The sequence below is a fragment of the Scyliorhinus torazame genome, chromosome X, assembly GCF_047496885.1.
Source record: "Scyliorhinus torazame isolate Kashiwa2021f chromosome X, sScyTor2.1, whole genome shotgun sequence".
Taxonomy (NCBI): Eukaryota; Metazoa; Chordata; class Chondrichthyes; order Carcharhiniformes; family Scyliorhinidae; genus Scyliorhinus; species Scyliorhinus torazame.
The window spans coordinates 38847208-38864661 of record NC_092738.1 but is presented as its reverse complement, the minus strand read 5'-3'; the positions used below and the strand labels follow the sequence as shown (position 1 = coordinate 38864661).

The 17454-nt window shown below is 52.9% G+C and overlaps 1 protein-coding gene across 1 annotated transcript in view; it reads left to right on the top strand.

Annotated features, from left to right (window-relative positions):
* Positions 1 to 17454, top strand: part of LOC140405336 (integrin alpha-5-like) — a 207417-nt gene that overhangs the window by 100053 nt on the left and 89910 nt on the right. Inside the window, 1 exon segment of the mRNA XM_072493627.1 lies at positions 1408 to 1499. Coding sequence (XP_072349728.1) covers positions 1408 to 1499 — 92 coding nt within the window.

Here is a 17454-nt window from a genome sequence, read left to right as displayed (position 1 = left end):
GTATACCCCAAAGCTAAGAGGACCTTTCGATGAAACTTTCAAACATTTGATTTACAAATGTTTCCCCCTCCCCCTCCACCCACAAAGACAAATATCAGAGGCAAACTGCTGAGCAGACAGCAGATAGCTATGGCGTGGACAAGTGTGCTCTTAGGTACAACATGTCAAAGGTCAATCCATCTGTTTGCTGCTGATTTCGCCACGTCCCGTAACCATGTTGCGATTGGTGCCAACATTGCTGACCTGTCTAGATCTGACTCTGCCCGTGACCTCACGGCCCATCTTGCCACCCTTTTGTTGCATGACGTGAACGTTTGCTGAGAAGAGAGACATGTTGCTGAAGTTTTTCATCCATGACTCAACAGGTCAAACGCAAGAATGTCAAACGATCGCAACAATGTCTATGAGAAGAGAAAGCGGTGCTGATTTGTTGGCAGGTTAATTCTGATTGGCTGAGGCATTGCGCTGGAGAAAGCAACGGGGAACGGCAGACTCCCCATGCTTACTCCTATCCCACCACAGCCACTAATGGAATTTAAATCCAATTAATGAAAATCTGAAAGTAAATAGTGACCATAAAACTAACAGTAATTTAATTGACACATTCACAAGGATGTGGGCATCACCAGCTAGGCCAGCGTTTATTGCCCATCCCGAATTCACAAAAGGTGGAAGGCTTGAACATATTCCAGTTGTTTACAGTGTATGGGCCCCTCCGAATATGTTGAAGTTTTGCATAGTGGGAGGCAGTGACGCAGTGGTATTATCACTGAATTACTGATCCAAAGCAAACCTCTGGGGACCCGGGATCCAATCCCACCAGGGCAAATGTTGAAATTTGAATTCAGTAAATAAATCTGGAATTAAAAGTCTTAACGACCATGAAACCATTGTCGATTGTCGTAAAAACCCATCTGGTTCACTAATGTCCCATCAGGAAAGGGAATCTGCTGTCCTTACCCGATCCGGCCTACACGACACCCGATCCAGGTCCACAGCAATGTGGTTGGCTCTCAACGGCCCCCCTGAAATGGCCGAACAAGCCAGTCTGTTCAAGGGCATTTAGAATAGCCAATGCTGGCCTTGGAACAAATTTTAAAAAAATAAAAAAAAATCTCTTCTCAGGTGTCCACAAGAGGTAAGGAAAAGGCCTCAGGCCTCTGTTACTCCCAAACACGTAACACTCCCCACACAACATGCCTGGAATTATTCTCGTGCCCCGTGAGAGGATTTTCCAAAAGAAATCTGTCCACTTTACATTGGGAATGAATCCTTTCAAATGTTTTCCACTGCCTGCCGAGGGCGGGGCAATAGAGGGGAAGGGGGTTGGGTGGAGGCGGGGGTAGAGCCTGTTCTGTAGGTTGGCCACTCGTGTTTGGCATTGATGAAGTTGTGTTTTCCCTGCAGGTAACCGGTTCCACAATGACACTGAAGTGCTGGAGCTTAAATCGAACCAGTGGTTTGGCGCAGCAATCCGATCGTACAATAACACGGTTCTGGTGAGTTGAACCCCCCCCCCGTGCCCCTTGACCCCGAGTGAGGATGTTCCCTGATGTGTTTTGCATGCCCGTGTAAGACCCGTCAAAGATACCAGCGGGGAATACTGAGCTGCTACAATGTTGTGTGCAAAGATAGACTTGTACGCGGGCACCTGAGTGGACACAATGACGCGCTCAGTCCCAGCAGCCTCTGTGTCGCCCGATTTGCTGGAACTTTTGCTTCCGCAGATGTGGGGGAGGCAGAGTCTCTGAATATTTTTATTGGTGGATTGATTGTTGATGAACAAGCGAGTGAAAGTTCCTCTGGGATGTACCGGAGGTGACATTCACATCAGCCGTGATCACGTTGACAGGTGGAACAGGTTCGAAGGGCCGAGTGGCCTACCCCTGTTCCTAATTCAGATGCAAGATGGTGATCCTCACCATGCTTGGGGTAGCTGTGACCTGCCAGAGGAAACATTTCTTCTTTTCTTCTGTATAAAGCTGACCTGGACCCTGCTCTGGTGGAGTACTGTTCCACATTATAGGAGGGATAAAGGGTGCAGAGGAGATTTACCAGGATGTTGTCCGGGCTGGAGAGTTTTAGCTATGAAGAGAGATTGGATAGACTGGGGTTGTTTTCCTTGGGAGCAGAGGAGACTGAGGGGGGACGGGATTGAGATGTATAAAATTATGAGGGGCACAGATAGAATAGACAGGAAGAAACTTTCCCCTTGGTGGAGGGATCACTGACCAGGGGCAGAGATTTAAGGTGAGGGGGCAGGAGGTTTAGAGGGGATGTGAGGAAAAGCCTTTTCCCCCAGAGGGGGGTGGGAGTCTGGAACTCGCTGCCTAATAATCTTTACTGTCACAAGTAGGCTCACATGAACACTGCGATGAAGTTACTGTGAAAATCCCCTAGTCGCCACATTCCGGCGCCTGTTCGGGTCACAGAGGGAGAATTCAGAATGTCCAATTCACCTAACAGCACGTCTTTCAGGACTTGTGGGAGGAAACCGGAGCACCCGGAGGAAACCCACGCAGACACGGGGAGAACGTGCAGACTCCGCACAGACAGTGACCCAGCGGGGAATCGAACCCGGGACCCTGGAGCTGTGAAGAAACAGTGCTATCCTGAAAGGATGCTGCAGGCAGAGACCGTCATAACATTGAAGAAGTATTTCGATGTACACTTGTGATCCCAGGACAGACACAGTTATGGGCCCAGTGCTGGGAAATGGCAATAGAATACTGAGTGACTGTTCTTCACCGGCACCGATACAATGGGCTGAAGGACATTTTCTGTGCTGTGGGCCCCTGTGACTCTCCTCCCCAGGCATCACGCCCGTTCCCCTCTCGAAAAAGCCTTCGACTTCTGGTGCTTTCTCAGCCGAAGTTTCATTTCCTTCTCTTTCCTCATCCCTCCTTTTCCCATGAAACCTTCCCCTTGTCTGACACCACCTTCCTCTCGAACTCCTCCCTGGTCCATTCCCAACAACCAGACCCACAGCAGTGTGGATTAGCAGGACTGTCCTGCTGTCCCAAATGAAGGGGGGGGGAGAATGGGAAGTTTGGGAAAATCACCCAACCCCTCGGGACGGTTCTGTCACTGAATTCAATGGGAGTTAATCTTGTGTCAATATTTACACGTCAATCAATGTCCCTGATTATCTGCCCGTTTACCCTGTGTCTGTTTATCAGTTGTTGCTGTGTAAACCCTGCTGCCAATGCCCCGATATCGGAAAAGTGCGAACATTTCAGAAGTGGGTCATGCACGCGGGGAATGATTAGCAAAGTCTTCTGCTCATGGCAGGCACGAATATGCACGTTATTACCTGTAACTTTCCACATCTTCCAGCACTGCGGTACGGTACTGGTGGGGACGGGTCTGTCACTGTATAACACTGGGGTACAGTACTGGTGGGGACGGGTCTGTCACTGTATAACACTGGGGTACAGTACTGGTGGGGACGGGTCTGTCACTGTATAACACTAGGGTACAGTACTGGTGGGGACGGGTCTGTCACTGTTTAACACTGGGGTACAGTACTGGTGGGGACGGGTCTGTCACTGTATAACACTGCGGTACGGTACTGGTGGGGGCGGGTCTGTCACTGTATAACACTGGGGTACAGTACTGGTGGGGACGGGTCTGTCACTGTATAACACTGGGGTACAGTACTGGTGGGGACGGGTCTGTCACTGTATAACACTGGGGTACAGTACTGGTGGGGACGGGTCTGTCACTGTATAACACTGGGGTACAGTACTGGTGGGGACGGGTCTGTCTCTGTATAACACTGGGGTACAGGACTGGTGGGGGCGGGTCTGTCACTGTATAACACTGGGGTACAGTACTGGTGGGGACGGGTCTGTCACTGTATAACACTGCGGTACGGTACTGGTGGGGCCGGGTCTGTCACTGTATAACACTGGGGTACAGGACTGGTGGGGCCGGGTCTGTCACTGTATAACACTGCGGTACGGTACTGGTGGGGACGGGTCTGTCACTGTGTAACACTGGGGTACAGGACTGGTGGGGCCGGGTCTGTCACTGTATAACACTGGGGTACAGTACTGGTGGGGACGGGTCTGTCACTGTATAACACTGGGATACAGTACTGGTGGGGACGGGTCTGTCACTGTGTAACACTGGGGTACAGTACTGGTGGAGACGGGTCTGTCACTGTATATCACTGGGGTACAGTACTGGTGGAGACGGGTCTGTCACTGTATAACACTGGGGTACAGTACTGGTGGGGACAGGTCTGTCACTGTATAACACTGGGGTACAGTACTGGTGGGGACGTGTCTGTCGCTGTATAACACTGGGGTACAGTACTGGTGGGGACGGGTCTGTCACTGTATAACACAGGGGTACAGTACTGGCGGGGACGGGTCTGTCACTGTATAACACTGGGGTACAGTACTGGTGGGGACGGGTCTGTCACTGTATAACACTGGGGTACAGTACTGGTGGGGACGGGTCTGTCACTGTATAACACTGGGACACAGTACTGGTGGGGACGGGTCTGTTACTGTATAACACTGGGGTACAGTACTGGTGGGGACGGGTCTGTCACTGTATAACACTGGGACACAGTACTGGTGGGGACGGGGCTGTCACTGTATAACACTGGGGTACAGTACTGGTGGGGACGGGTCTGTCACTGTATAACACTGGGGTACAGTACTGGTGGGGACGGGTCTGTCACTGTATAACACTGGGACACAGCACTGGTGGGGACGGGGCTGTCACTGTATAACACTGGGGTACAGTACTGGTGGGGACGGGTCTGTCACTGTATAACACTGGGGTACAGTACTGGTGGGGATGGGCCTGTCACTGTATAACACTGCGGTGCAATACTGGTGGGGACGGGTCTGTCACTGTATAACACTGGGGTACAGTACTGGTGGGGACGGGTCTGTCACTGTATAACACTGGGGTACAGTACTGGTGGGGATGGGTCTGTCTCTGTATAACACTGGGGTACAGGACTGGTGGGGGCGGGTCTGTCACTGTATAACACTGCGGTACGGTACTGGTGGGGACGGGTCTGTCACTGTATAACACTGGGGTACAGTACTGGTGGGGACGTGTCTGTCACTGTATAACACTGGGGTACAGTACTGGTGGGGACGGGTCTGTCACTGTATAACACTGCGGTACGGTACTGGTGGGGCCGGGTCTGTCACTGTATAACACTGGGGTACAGGACTGGTGGGGCCGGGTCTGTCACTGTATAACACTGCGGTACGGTACTGGTGGGGACGGGTCTGTCACTGTGTAACACTGGGGTACAGGACTGGTGGGGCCGGGTCTGTCACTGTATAACACTGGGGTACAGTACTGGTGGGGACGGGTCTGTCACTGTATAACACTGGGATACAGTACTGGTGGGGACGGGTCTGTCACTGTGTAACACTGGGGTACAGTACTGGTGGAGACGGGTCTGTCACTGTATATCACTGGGGTACAGTACTGGTGGAGACGGGTCTGTCACTGTATAACACTGGGGTACAGTACTGGTGGGGACAGGTCTGTCACTGTATAACACTGGGGTACAGTACTGGTGGGGACGTGTCTGTCGCTGTATAACACTGGGGTACAGTACTGGTGGGGACGGGTCTGTCACTGTATAACACAGGGGTACAGTACTGGCGGGGACGGGTCTGTCACTGTATAACACTGGGGTACAGTACTGGTGGGGACGGGTCTGTCACTGTATAACACTGGGGTACAGTACTGGTGGGGACGGGTCTGTCACTGTATAACACTGGGACACAGTACTGGTGGGGACGGGTCTGTTACTGTATAACACTGGGGTACAGTACTGGTGGGGACGGGTCTGTCACTGTATAACACTGGGACACAGTACTGGTGGGGACGGGGCTGTCACTGTATAACACTGGGGTACAGTACTGGTGGGGACGGGTCTGTCACTGTATAACACTGGGGTACAGTACTGGTGGGGACGGGTCTGTCACTGTATAACACTGGGACACAGCACTGGTGGGGACGGGGCTGTCACTGTATAACACTGGGGTACAGTACTGGTGGGGACGGGTCTGTCACTGTATAACACTGGGGTACAGTACTGGTGGGGATGGGCCTGTCACTGTATAACACTGCGGTGCAATACTGGTGGGGACGGGTCTGTCACTGTATAACACTGGGGTACAGTACTGGTGGGGACGGGTCTGTCACTGTATAACACTGGGGTACAGTACTGGTGGGGATGGGTCTGTCACTGTATAACACTGGGGTACAGTACTGGTGGGGACAGGTCTGTCACTGTATAACACTGGGGTACAGTAGAGGTGGGGACGGGTCTGTCACTGTGTAACACTGGGGTACAGTACTGGTGGGGACGGGTCTGTCTCTGTATAACACTGGGGTACAGTACTGGTGGGGATGGGTCTGTCACTGTTTAACATTGGGGTACAGTACTGGTGGGGATGGGTCTGTCACTGTGTAACATTGGGGTACAGTACTGGTGGGGACGGATCTGTCACTGTATAACACTGGGGAACAGTACTGGTGGGGACGGGTCTGTCACTGTATAACACTGGGGTACAGTACTGGTGGGGACGGGTCTGTCACTGTATAACACTGGGGTACAGTACTGGTGGGGACGGGTCTGTCACTGTATAACACTGGGATACAGTACTGGTGGGGACGGGTCTGTCACTGTATAACACTGGGGTACAGTACTGGTGGGGACGGGTCTGTCACTGTATAACACTGGGATACAGTACTGGTGGGGACGGGTCTGTCACTGTATAACACTGGGGTACAGTACTGGTGGGGACGGGTCTGTCACTGTATAACACTGGGGTACAGTACTGGTGGGGACGGGTCTGTCACTGTATAACACTGGGGTACAGTACTGGTGGAGACGGGTCTGTCACTGTATAACACTGCGGTACAGTACTGGTGGGGATGGGCCTGTCACTGTATAACACTGGGGTACAGTACTGGTGGGGACGTGTCTGTCGCTGTATAACACTGCGGTACAGTACTGGTGGGGACGGGTCTGTCACTGTATAACACTGGGGTACAGTACTGGTGGGGACGGGTCTGTCACTGTGTAACACTGGGGTACAGTACTGGTGGGGACGGGTCTGTCACTGTATAGCACTGGGATACAGTACTGGTGGGGACGTGTCTTTCACTGTATAACACTGGGGCACAGTACTGGTGGGGACGGGTCTGTCACTGTATAACACTGGGGTACAGTACTGGTGGGGACGTGTCTGTCACTGTATAACACTGGGGTACAGTACTGGTGGGGTCGGGTCTGTCACTGTATAACACTGGGGTACAGTACTGGTGGGGACGGGTCTGTCACTGTATAACACTGGGGTACAGTACTGGTGGGGACGGGTCTGTCACTGTATAACACTGGGGTACAGTACTGGTGGGGACGGGTCTGTCACTGTATAACACTGGGGTACAGTACTGGTGGGGACGGGTCTGTCACTGTATAACACTGGGGTGCAGTACTGGTGGGGACGGGTCTGTCACTGTATAACACTGGGGTACAGTACTGGTGGGGACGGGTGTGTCACTGTATAACACTGGGGTACAGTACTGGTGGGGACGGGTCTGTCACTGTATAACACTGGGGTGCAGTACTGGTGGGGACGGGTCTGTCACTGTATAACACTGGGGTACAGTACTGGTGGGGATGGGTCTGTCACTGTATAACACTGGGTTACAGTACTGCTGGGGACGGGTATGTCACTGTGTAACACTGGGGTACAGTACTGGTGGGGATGGGTCTGTCACTGTATAACACTGGGGTACAGTACTGGTGGGGACGGGTCTGTCACTGTATAACACTGGGGTACAGTACTGGTGGGGACGGGTCTGTCGCTGTATAACACTGGGGTACAGTACTGGTGGGGACGGGTCTGTCACTGTATAACACTGGGGTACAGTACTGGTGGGGACGGGTCTGTCGCTGTATAACACTGGGGTACAGTACTGGTGGGGACGGGTGTGTCACTGTATAACACTGGGGTACAGTACTGGTGGGGGTGGGTCTGTCACTGTATAACACTGGGGTACAGTAGTGGTGGGGGCGGGTCTGTCACTGTATAACACTGGGATACAGTACTGGTGGGGACGGATCTGTCACTGTATAACACTGGGGTACAGTACTGGTGGGGACGGATCTGTCACTGTATAACACTGGGGTACAGTGCAGGTGGGGACGGGTCTGTCACTGTATAACACTGGGGTACAGTACTGGTGGGGACGGGTCTGTCACTGTATAACACTGGGGTACAGTACTGGTGGGGATGTGTCTGTCACTGTATAACTCTGGGGTACAGTACTGGTGGGGACGGGTCTGTCACTGTGTAACACTGGGGTACAGTGCAGGTGGGGACGGGTCTGTCACTGTATAACACTGGGGTACAGTACTGGTGGGGATGGGCCTGTCACTGTATAACACTGCGGTGCAATACTGGTGGGGACGGGTCTGTCACTGTATAACACTGGGGTACAGTACTGGTGGGGACGGGTCTGTCACTGTATAACACTGGGGTACAGTACTGGTGGGGATGGGTCTGTCACTGTATAACACTGGGGTACAGTACTGGTGGGGACAGGTCTGTCACTGTATAACACTGGGGTACAGTACAGGTGGGGACGGGTCTGTCACTGTGTAACACTGGGGTACAGTACTGGTGGGGACGGGTCTGTCTCTGTATAACACTGGGGTACAGTACTGGTGGGGATGGGTCTGTCACTGTTTAACACTGGGGTACAGTACTGGTGGGGATGGGTCTGTCACTGTGTAACATTGGGGTACAGTACTGGTGGGGACGGATCTGTCACTGTATAACACTGGGGAACAGTACTGGTGGGGACGGGTCTGTCACTGTATAACACTGGGGTACAGTACTGGTGGGGACGGGTCTGTCACTGTATAACACTGGGGTACAGTACTGGTGGGGACGGGTCTGTCACTGTATAACACTGGGATACAGTACTGGTGGGGACGGGTCTGTCACTGTATAACACTGGGGTACAGTACTGGTGGGGACGGGTCTGGCACTGTATAACACTGGGATACAGTACTGGTGGGGACGGGTCTGTCACTGTATAACACTGGGGTACAGTACTGGTGGGGACGGGTCTGTCACTGTATAACACTGGGGTACAGTACTGGTGGGGACGGGTCTGTCACTGTATAACACTGGGGTACAGTACTGGTGGAGACGGGTCTGTCACTGTATAACACTGCGGTACAGTACTGGTGGGGATGGGCCTGTCACTGTATAACACTGGGGTACAGTACTGGTGGGGACGTGTCTGTCGCTGTATAACACTGCGGTACAGTACTGGTGGGGACGGGTCTGTCACTGTATAACACTGGGGTACAGTACTGGTGGGGACGGGTCTGTCACTGTGTAACACTGGGGTACAGTACTGGTGGGGACGGGTCTGTCACTGTATAGCACTGGGATACAGTACTGGTGGGGACGTGTCTTTCACTGTATAACACTGGGGCACAGTACTGGTGGGGACGGGTCTGTCACTGTATAACACTGGGGTACAGTACTGGTGGGGACGTGTCTGTCACTGTATAACACTGGGGTACAGTACTGGTGGGGTCGGGTCTGTCACTGTATAACACTGGGGTACAGTACTGGTGGGGACGGGTCTGTCACTGTATAACACTGGGGTACAGTACTGGTGGGGACGGGTCTGTCACTGTATAACACTGGGGTACAGTACTGGTGGGGACGGGTCTGTCACTGTATAACACTGGGGTACAGTACTGGTGGGGACGGGTCTGTCACTGTATAACACTGGGGTGCAGTACTGGTGGGGACGGGTCTGTCACTGTATAACACTGGGGTACAGTACTGGTGGGGACGGGTGTGTCACTGTATAACACTGGGGTACAGTACTGGTGGGGACGGGTCTGTCACTGTATAACACTGGGGTGCAGTACTGGTGGGGACGGGTCTGTCACTGTATAACACTGGGGTACAGTACTGGTGGGGATGGGTCTGTCACTGTATAACACTGGGTTACAGTACTGCTGGGGACGGGTATGTCACTGTGTAACACTGGGGTACAGTACTGGTGGGGATGGGTCTGTCACTGTATAACACTGGGGTACAGTACTGGTGGGGACGGGTCTGTCACTGTATAACACTGGGGTACAGTACTGGTGGGGACGGGTCTGTCGCTGTATAACACTGGGGTACAGTACTGGTGGGGACGGGTCTGTCACTGTATAACACTGGGGTACAGTACTGGTGGGGACGGGTCTGTCGCTGTATAACACTGGGGTACAGTACTGGTGGGGACGCGTGTGTCACTGTATAACACTGGGGTACAGTACTGGTGGGGGTGGGTCTGTCACTGTATAACACTGGGGTACAGTAGTGGTGGGGGCGGGTCTGTCACTGTATAACACTGGGATACAGTACTGGTGGGGACGGATCTGTCACTGTATAACACTGGGGTACAGTACTGGTGGGGACGGATCTGTCACTGTATAACACTGGGGTACAGTGCAGGTGGGGACGGGTCTGTCACTGTATAACACTGGGGTACAGTACTGGTGGGGACGGGTCTGTCACTGTATAACACTGGGGTACAGTACTGGTGGGGATGTGTCTGTCACTGTATAACTCTGGGGTACAGTACTGGTGGGGACGGGTCTGTCACTGTGTAACACTGGGGTACAGTGCAGGTGGGGACGGGTCTGTCACTGTATAACACTGGAGTACAGTACTGGTGGGGACGGGTCTGTCACTGTATAACACTGGAGTATAGTACTGGTGGGGACGGGTCTGTCACTGTATAACACTGGGGTACAGTACTGGTGGGGACGGGTCTGTCACTGTATAACACTGGGGAACAGTACTGGTGGGGGCGGGTCTGTCACTGTATAACACTGGGGTACAGTACTGGTGGGGACGGGTCTGTCACTGTATAACACTTGGGTACAGTACTGGTGGGGACGGATCTGTCGCTGTATTACACTGGGGTACAGTACTGGTGGGGACGGGTCTGTCACTGTATAACACTGGGGAGCAGTACTGGTGGGGACGGGTCTGTCACTGTATAACACTGGGGTACAGTACTGGTGGGGGCGGGTCTGTCACTGTATAACACTGGGGTACAGTACTGGTGGGGACGGATCTGTCGCTATATAACTGGGGTACAGTACTGGTGGGGACGGGTCTGTCACTGTATAACACTGGGGAACAGTACTGGTGGGGACGGGTCTGTCACTGCATAACACTGGGGTACAGTACTGGTGGGGACGGGTCTGTCACTGTATAACACTGGGGTGCAGTACTGGTGGGGTCGGGTCTGTCACTGTATAACACTGGGGTACAGTACTGGTGGGGATGGGTGTGTCACTGTATAACACTGGGGTACAGTACTGGTGGGGACGGGTCTGTCACTGTATACCACTGGGGTACAGTACTGGTGGGGATGGGTCTGTCACTGTATAACACTGGGGTACAGTACTGGTGGGGACGGGTCTGTCACTGTATACCACTGGGGTACAGTACTGGTGGGGATGGGACTGTCACTGTATAACACTGGGTTACAGTACTGGTGGGGACGGGTATGTCACTGTGTAACACTGGGGTACAGTACTGGTGGGGATGGGTCTGTCACTGTATAACACTGGGGTACAGTACTGGTGGGGACGGGTCTGTCACTGTATAACACTGGGGTACAGTACTGATGGGGACGGGTCTGTCCCTGTATAACACTGGGGTACAGTACTGGTGGGGACGGGTCTGTCGCTGTATAACACTGGGGTACAGTACTGGTGGGGACGGGTCTGTCACTGTATAACACTGGGGTACAGTACTGGTGGGGACAGTTCTGTCGCTGTATAACACTGGGGTACAGTACTGGTGGGGACGGGTGTGTCACTGTATAACACTGGGGTACAGTACTGGTGGGGGTGGGTCTGTCACTGTATAACACTGGGGTACAGTAGTGGTCGGGGCGGGTCTGTCACTGTATAACACTGGGGTACAGTACTGGTGGGGACGGATCTGTCACTGTATAACACTGGGATACAGTACTGGTGGGGACGGATCTGTCACTGTATAACACTGGGATACAGTACTGGTGGGGACGGATCTGTCACTGTATAACACTGGGGTACAGTACTGGTGGGGACGGGTCTGTCACTGTATAACACTGGGATACAGTACTGGTGGGGACGGATCTGTCACTGTATAACACTGGGGTACAGTACTGGTGGGGACGGGTCTGTCACTGTATAACACTGGGATACAGTACTGGTGGGGACGGATCTGTCACTGTATAACACTGGGGTACAGTACTGGTGGGGACGGGTCTGTCACTGTATAACACTGGGGTACAGTACTGGTGGGGACGGGTCTGTCACTGTATAACACTGGGGTACAGTGCAGGTGGGGACGGGTCTGTCACTGTATAACACTGGGGTACAGTACTGGTGGGGACGGGTCTGTCACTGTATAACACTGGGGTACAGTACTGGTGGGGATGTGTCTGTCACTGTATAACTCTGGGGTACAGTACTGGTGGGGACGGGTCTGTCACTGTATAACACTGGAGTACAGTACTGGTGGGGCCGGGTCTGTCACTGTATAACACTGGGGAACAGTACTGGTGGGGGCGGGTCTGTCACTGTATAACACTGGGGTACAGTACTGGTGGGGACGGGTCTGTCACTGTATAACACTGGGGTACAGTACTGGTGGGGATGTGTCTGTCACTGTATAACTCTGGGGTACAGTACTGGTGGGGACGGGTCTGTCACTGTATAACACTGGAGTACAGTACTGGTGGGGCCGGGTCTGTCACTGTATAACACTGGGGAACAGTACTGGTGGGGGCGGGTCTGTCACTGTATAACACTGGGGTACAGTACTGGTGGGGACGGGTCTGCCACTGTATAACACTGGGGAACAGTACTGGTGGGGGCGGGTCTGTCACTGTATAACACTGGGGTACAGTACTGGTGGGGGCGGGTCTGTCACTGTATAACACTGGGGTACAGTACTGGTGGGGACGGATCTGTCGCTGTATAACTGGGGTACAGTACTGGTGGGGACGGGTGTGTCACTGTATAACACTGGGAGCAGTACTGGTGGGGACGGGTCTGTCACTGTATAACACTGGGGTACAGTACTGGTGGGGACGGGTCTGTCACTGTATAACACTGGGGAGCAGTACTGGTGGGGACGGGTCTGTCACTGTATAACACTGGGGTACAGTACTGGTGGGGGCGGGTCTGTCACTGTATAACACTGGGGTACAGTACTGGTGGGGACGGGGCTGTCACTGTATAACACTGGGGTACAGTACTGGTGGGGACGGGTCTGTCACTGTATAACACTGGGGTACAGTACCGGTGGGGACGGGTCTGTCGCTGTATAACACTGGGATACAGTACTGGTAGGGACGGGTCTGTCACTGTATAACACTGGGGTACAGTACTGGTGGGGACGGGTCTGTCACTGTATAACACTGGGATACAGTACTGGTGGGGACGGGTCTGTCACTGTATAACACTGGGGTACAGTGCTGGTGGGGACGGGTCTGTCGCTGTGTAACACTGGGGTACAGTACTGGTGGGGACGGGTCTGTCACTGTATAACACTGGGATACAGTACTGGTGGGGACGGGTCTGTCACTGTATAACACTGGGGTACAGTACTGGTGGGGACGGGTCTGTCACTGTATAACACTGGGGTACAGTACTGGTGGGGACGGGTCTGTCACTGTATAACACTGGTGTACAGTACTGGTGGGGATGGGTCTGTCACTGTATAACACTGGGGTACAGTACTGGTGGGGACGGGTCTGTCACTGTATAACACTGGGGTACAGTACTGGTGGGGACGGGTCTGTCACTGTATAACACTGGGGTACAGTACTGGTGGGGACGGGTCTGTCACTGTATAACACTGGGGTACAGTACTGGTGGGGACGGGTCTGTCACTGTATAACACTGGGATACAGTACTGGTGGGGACGGGCCTGTCACTGTATAACACTGGGGTACAGTACTGGTGGGGACGGGTCTGTCACTGTATAACACTGGGGTACAGTACTGGTGGGGACGGGTCTGTCACTGTATAACACTGGGGTACAGTACTGGTGGGGATGGGTCTGTCACTGTATAACACTTGGGTACAGTACTGGTGGGGACGGTCTGTCACTGTATAACACTGGGGTACAGTACTGGTGGGGACGGGTCTGTCACTGTATAACACTGGGGTACAGTACTGGTGGGGACGGGTCTGTCACTGTATAACACTGGGGTACAGTACTGGTGGGGACGGGTCTGTCACTGTATAACACTGGGGTACAGTGCTGGTGGGGACGGGTCTGTCACTGTATAACACTGGGGCACAGTGCTGGTGGGGACGGGTCTGTCACTGTATAACACTGGGGTACAGTGCTGGTGGGGACGGGTCTGTCACTGTATAACACTGGGGCACAGGACTGGGGAATTTAATCAGATTGTAGTTTTTTCCGGTTAACTGTAGTTCCCTGGCTCAGTGTTTTAAATAGCTCCAGTTGAGCTGTTTGTATGAAGCTGATTCATGTCATGCTTACATTGATCTGAATATTCTGCACATTGCTGTTTGAATCTAGTAAAACTCATCTGCCTTCCATTAGGAGCAAGTAACCAGATCCCCTCTCTCTGTATAATGCCTGATTGAATTCAGTCACCCCATGGAAATGGACAAACTGCTTCCAGCTCCATGTATCGAATCGGGGAGGCTGAATGTGTCTCGCCAGATGTGCTGGCATTGTGGTACTTTTACTCGCTGTCAGTGTGTCGCTACTCTTCCTTTGCATTTTGATGTTTGACACACCCTTTTTGCAACGTCCTCTCTTTCATGACATCCCTCTTTTGCTATGTTTCTATTTGCGATTGGAATTCACATTTCCCCTTCCTCAGCAGGGAGCTGCTGTAAATGAAGTACTCCTGGCAGTGTCTGCTCTGTGTACGGGCGACAGAGGTGAGGGCTGCATGCAGGCTCTCGACATTTTGCCCATTTGCAAGGGCGACAGAAGTTACAATTGCATTTCGCAGCACTCCAGCGACCTACTGCCAGCTGCCTCCTCGTGGGCATCGCTGGCTACGCCAGTATTTATTGCCCATCCCTAATTGCCCCTTGGGAAGGTGGGGGTAAGCTGCCTTCTTGAACCGCTGCAGCCCATGTGGTGTAGGTACACCCACTGTGCTGTGAGGGAGGGAGTTCCAGGATGTTGCCCCAGCGACAGTGAAGGAACGGCCGATATATTTCCCAGTCAGGGTGGTGAGTGACTCGGAGGGGAACCGCCAGGTGGTGGGGTTCCCAGGTATCTGCTGCTCTTGTCCTTCTAGATGGTTGAGGTCGTGGGTTTGGAAGGTGCTGCCTAAGGAGCCTTGGTGAGTTGCTGCGGTGCATCTTGTAGACGGTACACACGGCTGCCACTGTGTGTCGGTGGTGGAGGGAGTGAATGTTTGTGGAAGGGGAGCAATCAAGCGGGGCTGCTTTGTCCTGGATGGTGTTGAGCTTCTTGAGTGTTGTTGGAGCTGCGCTCATCCAGGCAAGTGGAGAGTATTCCCTCACACTCCTGACTTGTGCCTTGTAGATGGTGGACAGGCTTTGGGGGGTCAGGAGGTGAGTTACTCTCCGCAGGATTCCCAGCCTCTGACCTGCCCTGGTAGCCACAGTATTAATGTGGCTGGGTCCAGTTCAGTTTCTGATCAATGGTAACCCCCAGGATGTGGATTGTGGGGGATTCAGCGATGGAAATGTCATTGAATGTCAAGGGGGCGATGGTTAGATCCTCGCTTGTAGGAGATGGTCATTGTCTGGCACATGTTTGGCTCGAATGTTACTGGCTGAAAAAGTTCAGTAGATAAATAGTTGGAACTTTTAAACTCACTGTAAAACTTCAAGCGTTTTCCCATTTGGCAGGTGTCTGTTGTCTGTCGACAGTGGGTCTCTTGATTCTGTTACAGGGCAAATAACCTGGAGAACGTGAGTTTCAATCTCAGCATCTGCAACTCCTTTATATCTTTCATATATTTTATCCCTTCCATCGCTCCACCATTGATGGAACTTCCTGAGCCCTGACATTCCCTCCCTCAATGTCTCCAACTTTCTCTCCTCTTTTAAGACTCTCCTAGCAACCAGCCATTTTGGCCAAGGTCCTCTTTCCGAAATCTCCCCTCGCCTGTGTACCTTGGAATGTCTCCGTGTGTTAAAGATATATAAATGTCGGTTGCACTCTTGGTTGAGTCAATCCTTTGTGCTGCTCCTTTAAGGATAAGCGGGTAGCCTGAATAGGTCACTCGGCAACGTGCAGCCCTCTTTATTCTCTCCTCCTGGGGCTGAGCAACACTCGTTCACCTCCTACTTCCACACTGGGCTCATGGATAGCGTTCCCGAGCAGGAACCAGCAGCGGAATTCTCCGTCGACGGCCTGGTGGGCTGGAGAATCCCTCCCAAGTCTCTCTTTTCTGTGATTATGTGTTATATGTACTTGGTGCAGCAAGGGTTAAAGGTCTGAATTAACGTGTGACTGCTGCAGTCTTGTTTATACAAATCCTGAATTGAAAGGACAGACACTTTGGCTACAGCAGTGTAATTAAGGCATCATAAAAAATGAAATTATATTCATTCCAACCATGGACATTGATTACCTGAAGTCGGGCGAATGGAATTTTGTTTCTATAAAGAAGGTTCCCTGGTCAGAGATAATTGGACACATTCGGACGTTTGACGCTTGAAATGTCTCTGGAGGTTGATTGGAATCTCTCGGCGCAGGACGATCTGGATCGCCCTGTCACTGGGCGAGATCCAGCCACGCGTATTTAAATGAGCCAGATGTGCTCACCCAATTCATCCGGGGCCCGGGATTCACCAGCCTCACCAGTGAGGCCTCACCGGGCACTGTTTGGTACTGGTCCAGATGGAACCTCGGGGGGGGAGGGCAAGGTGGCACTCCCCCTGGCACCATGGCACTGGCACCCAGGTGGCACTGCAAGGTGGCAGGCTGGCAGTGCCAAGATGCCCAGGTTGCCCCTGCCAGGGGTTAGGCCCAGGAGGCCTTGCCTATGAGAGGTGTTGTTAGGGGGACTTGAGGACCCCAGAAGAGGTAAGTTGGATGGAGGGGGGGGGGGGGGTACTGACCCCCACGGTGGAATGGCTGAGGGAAGATGGAAGGATTGGGGCTATCTTTAAAAATGGTACCCCGATCCACAAGCAGTCCTCCTGCACTCGTGAGCTGGGGTCTTGGCACCCAAACACCCTGCTAAACGCGGGTTCAGTGAACTACAACCTGAGTCCACTGAATCACACCCGCTGGGATCAGTCTTTGTCAAATGATGTTGTTTAGGGACGGAGCCGGGGCTGAAGCAGCCACGTGTTCAGTTTCAATTTTAGATCATGTTGTGAACAGAACAGGAGCTTTTTGCCAA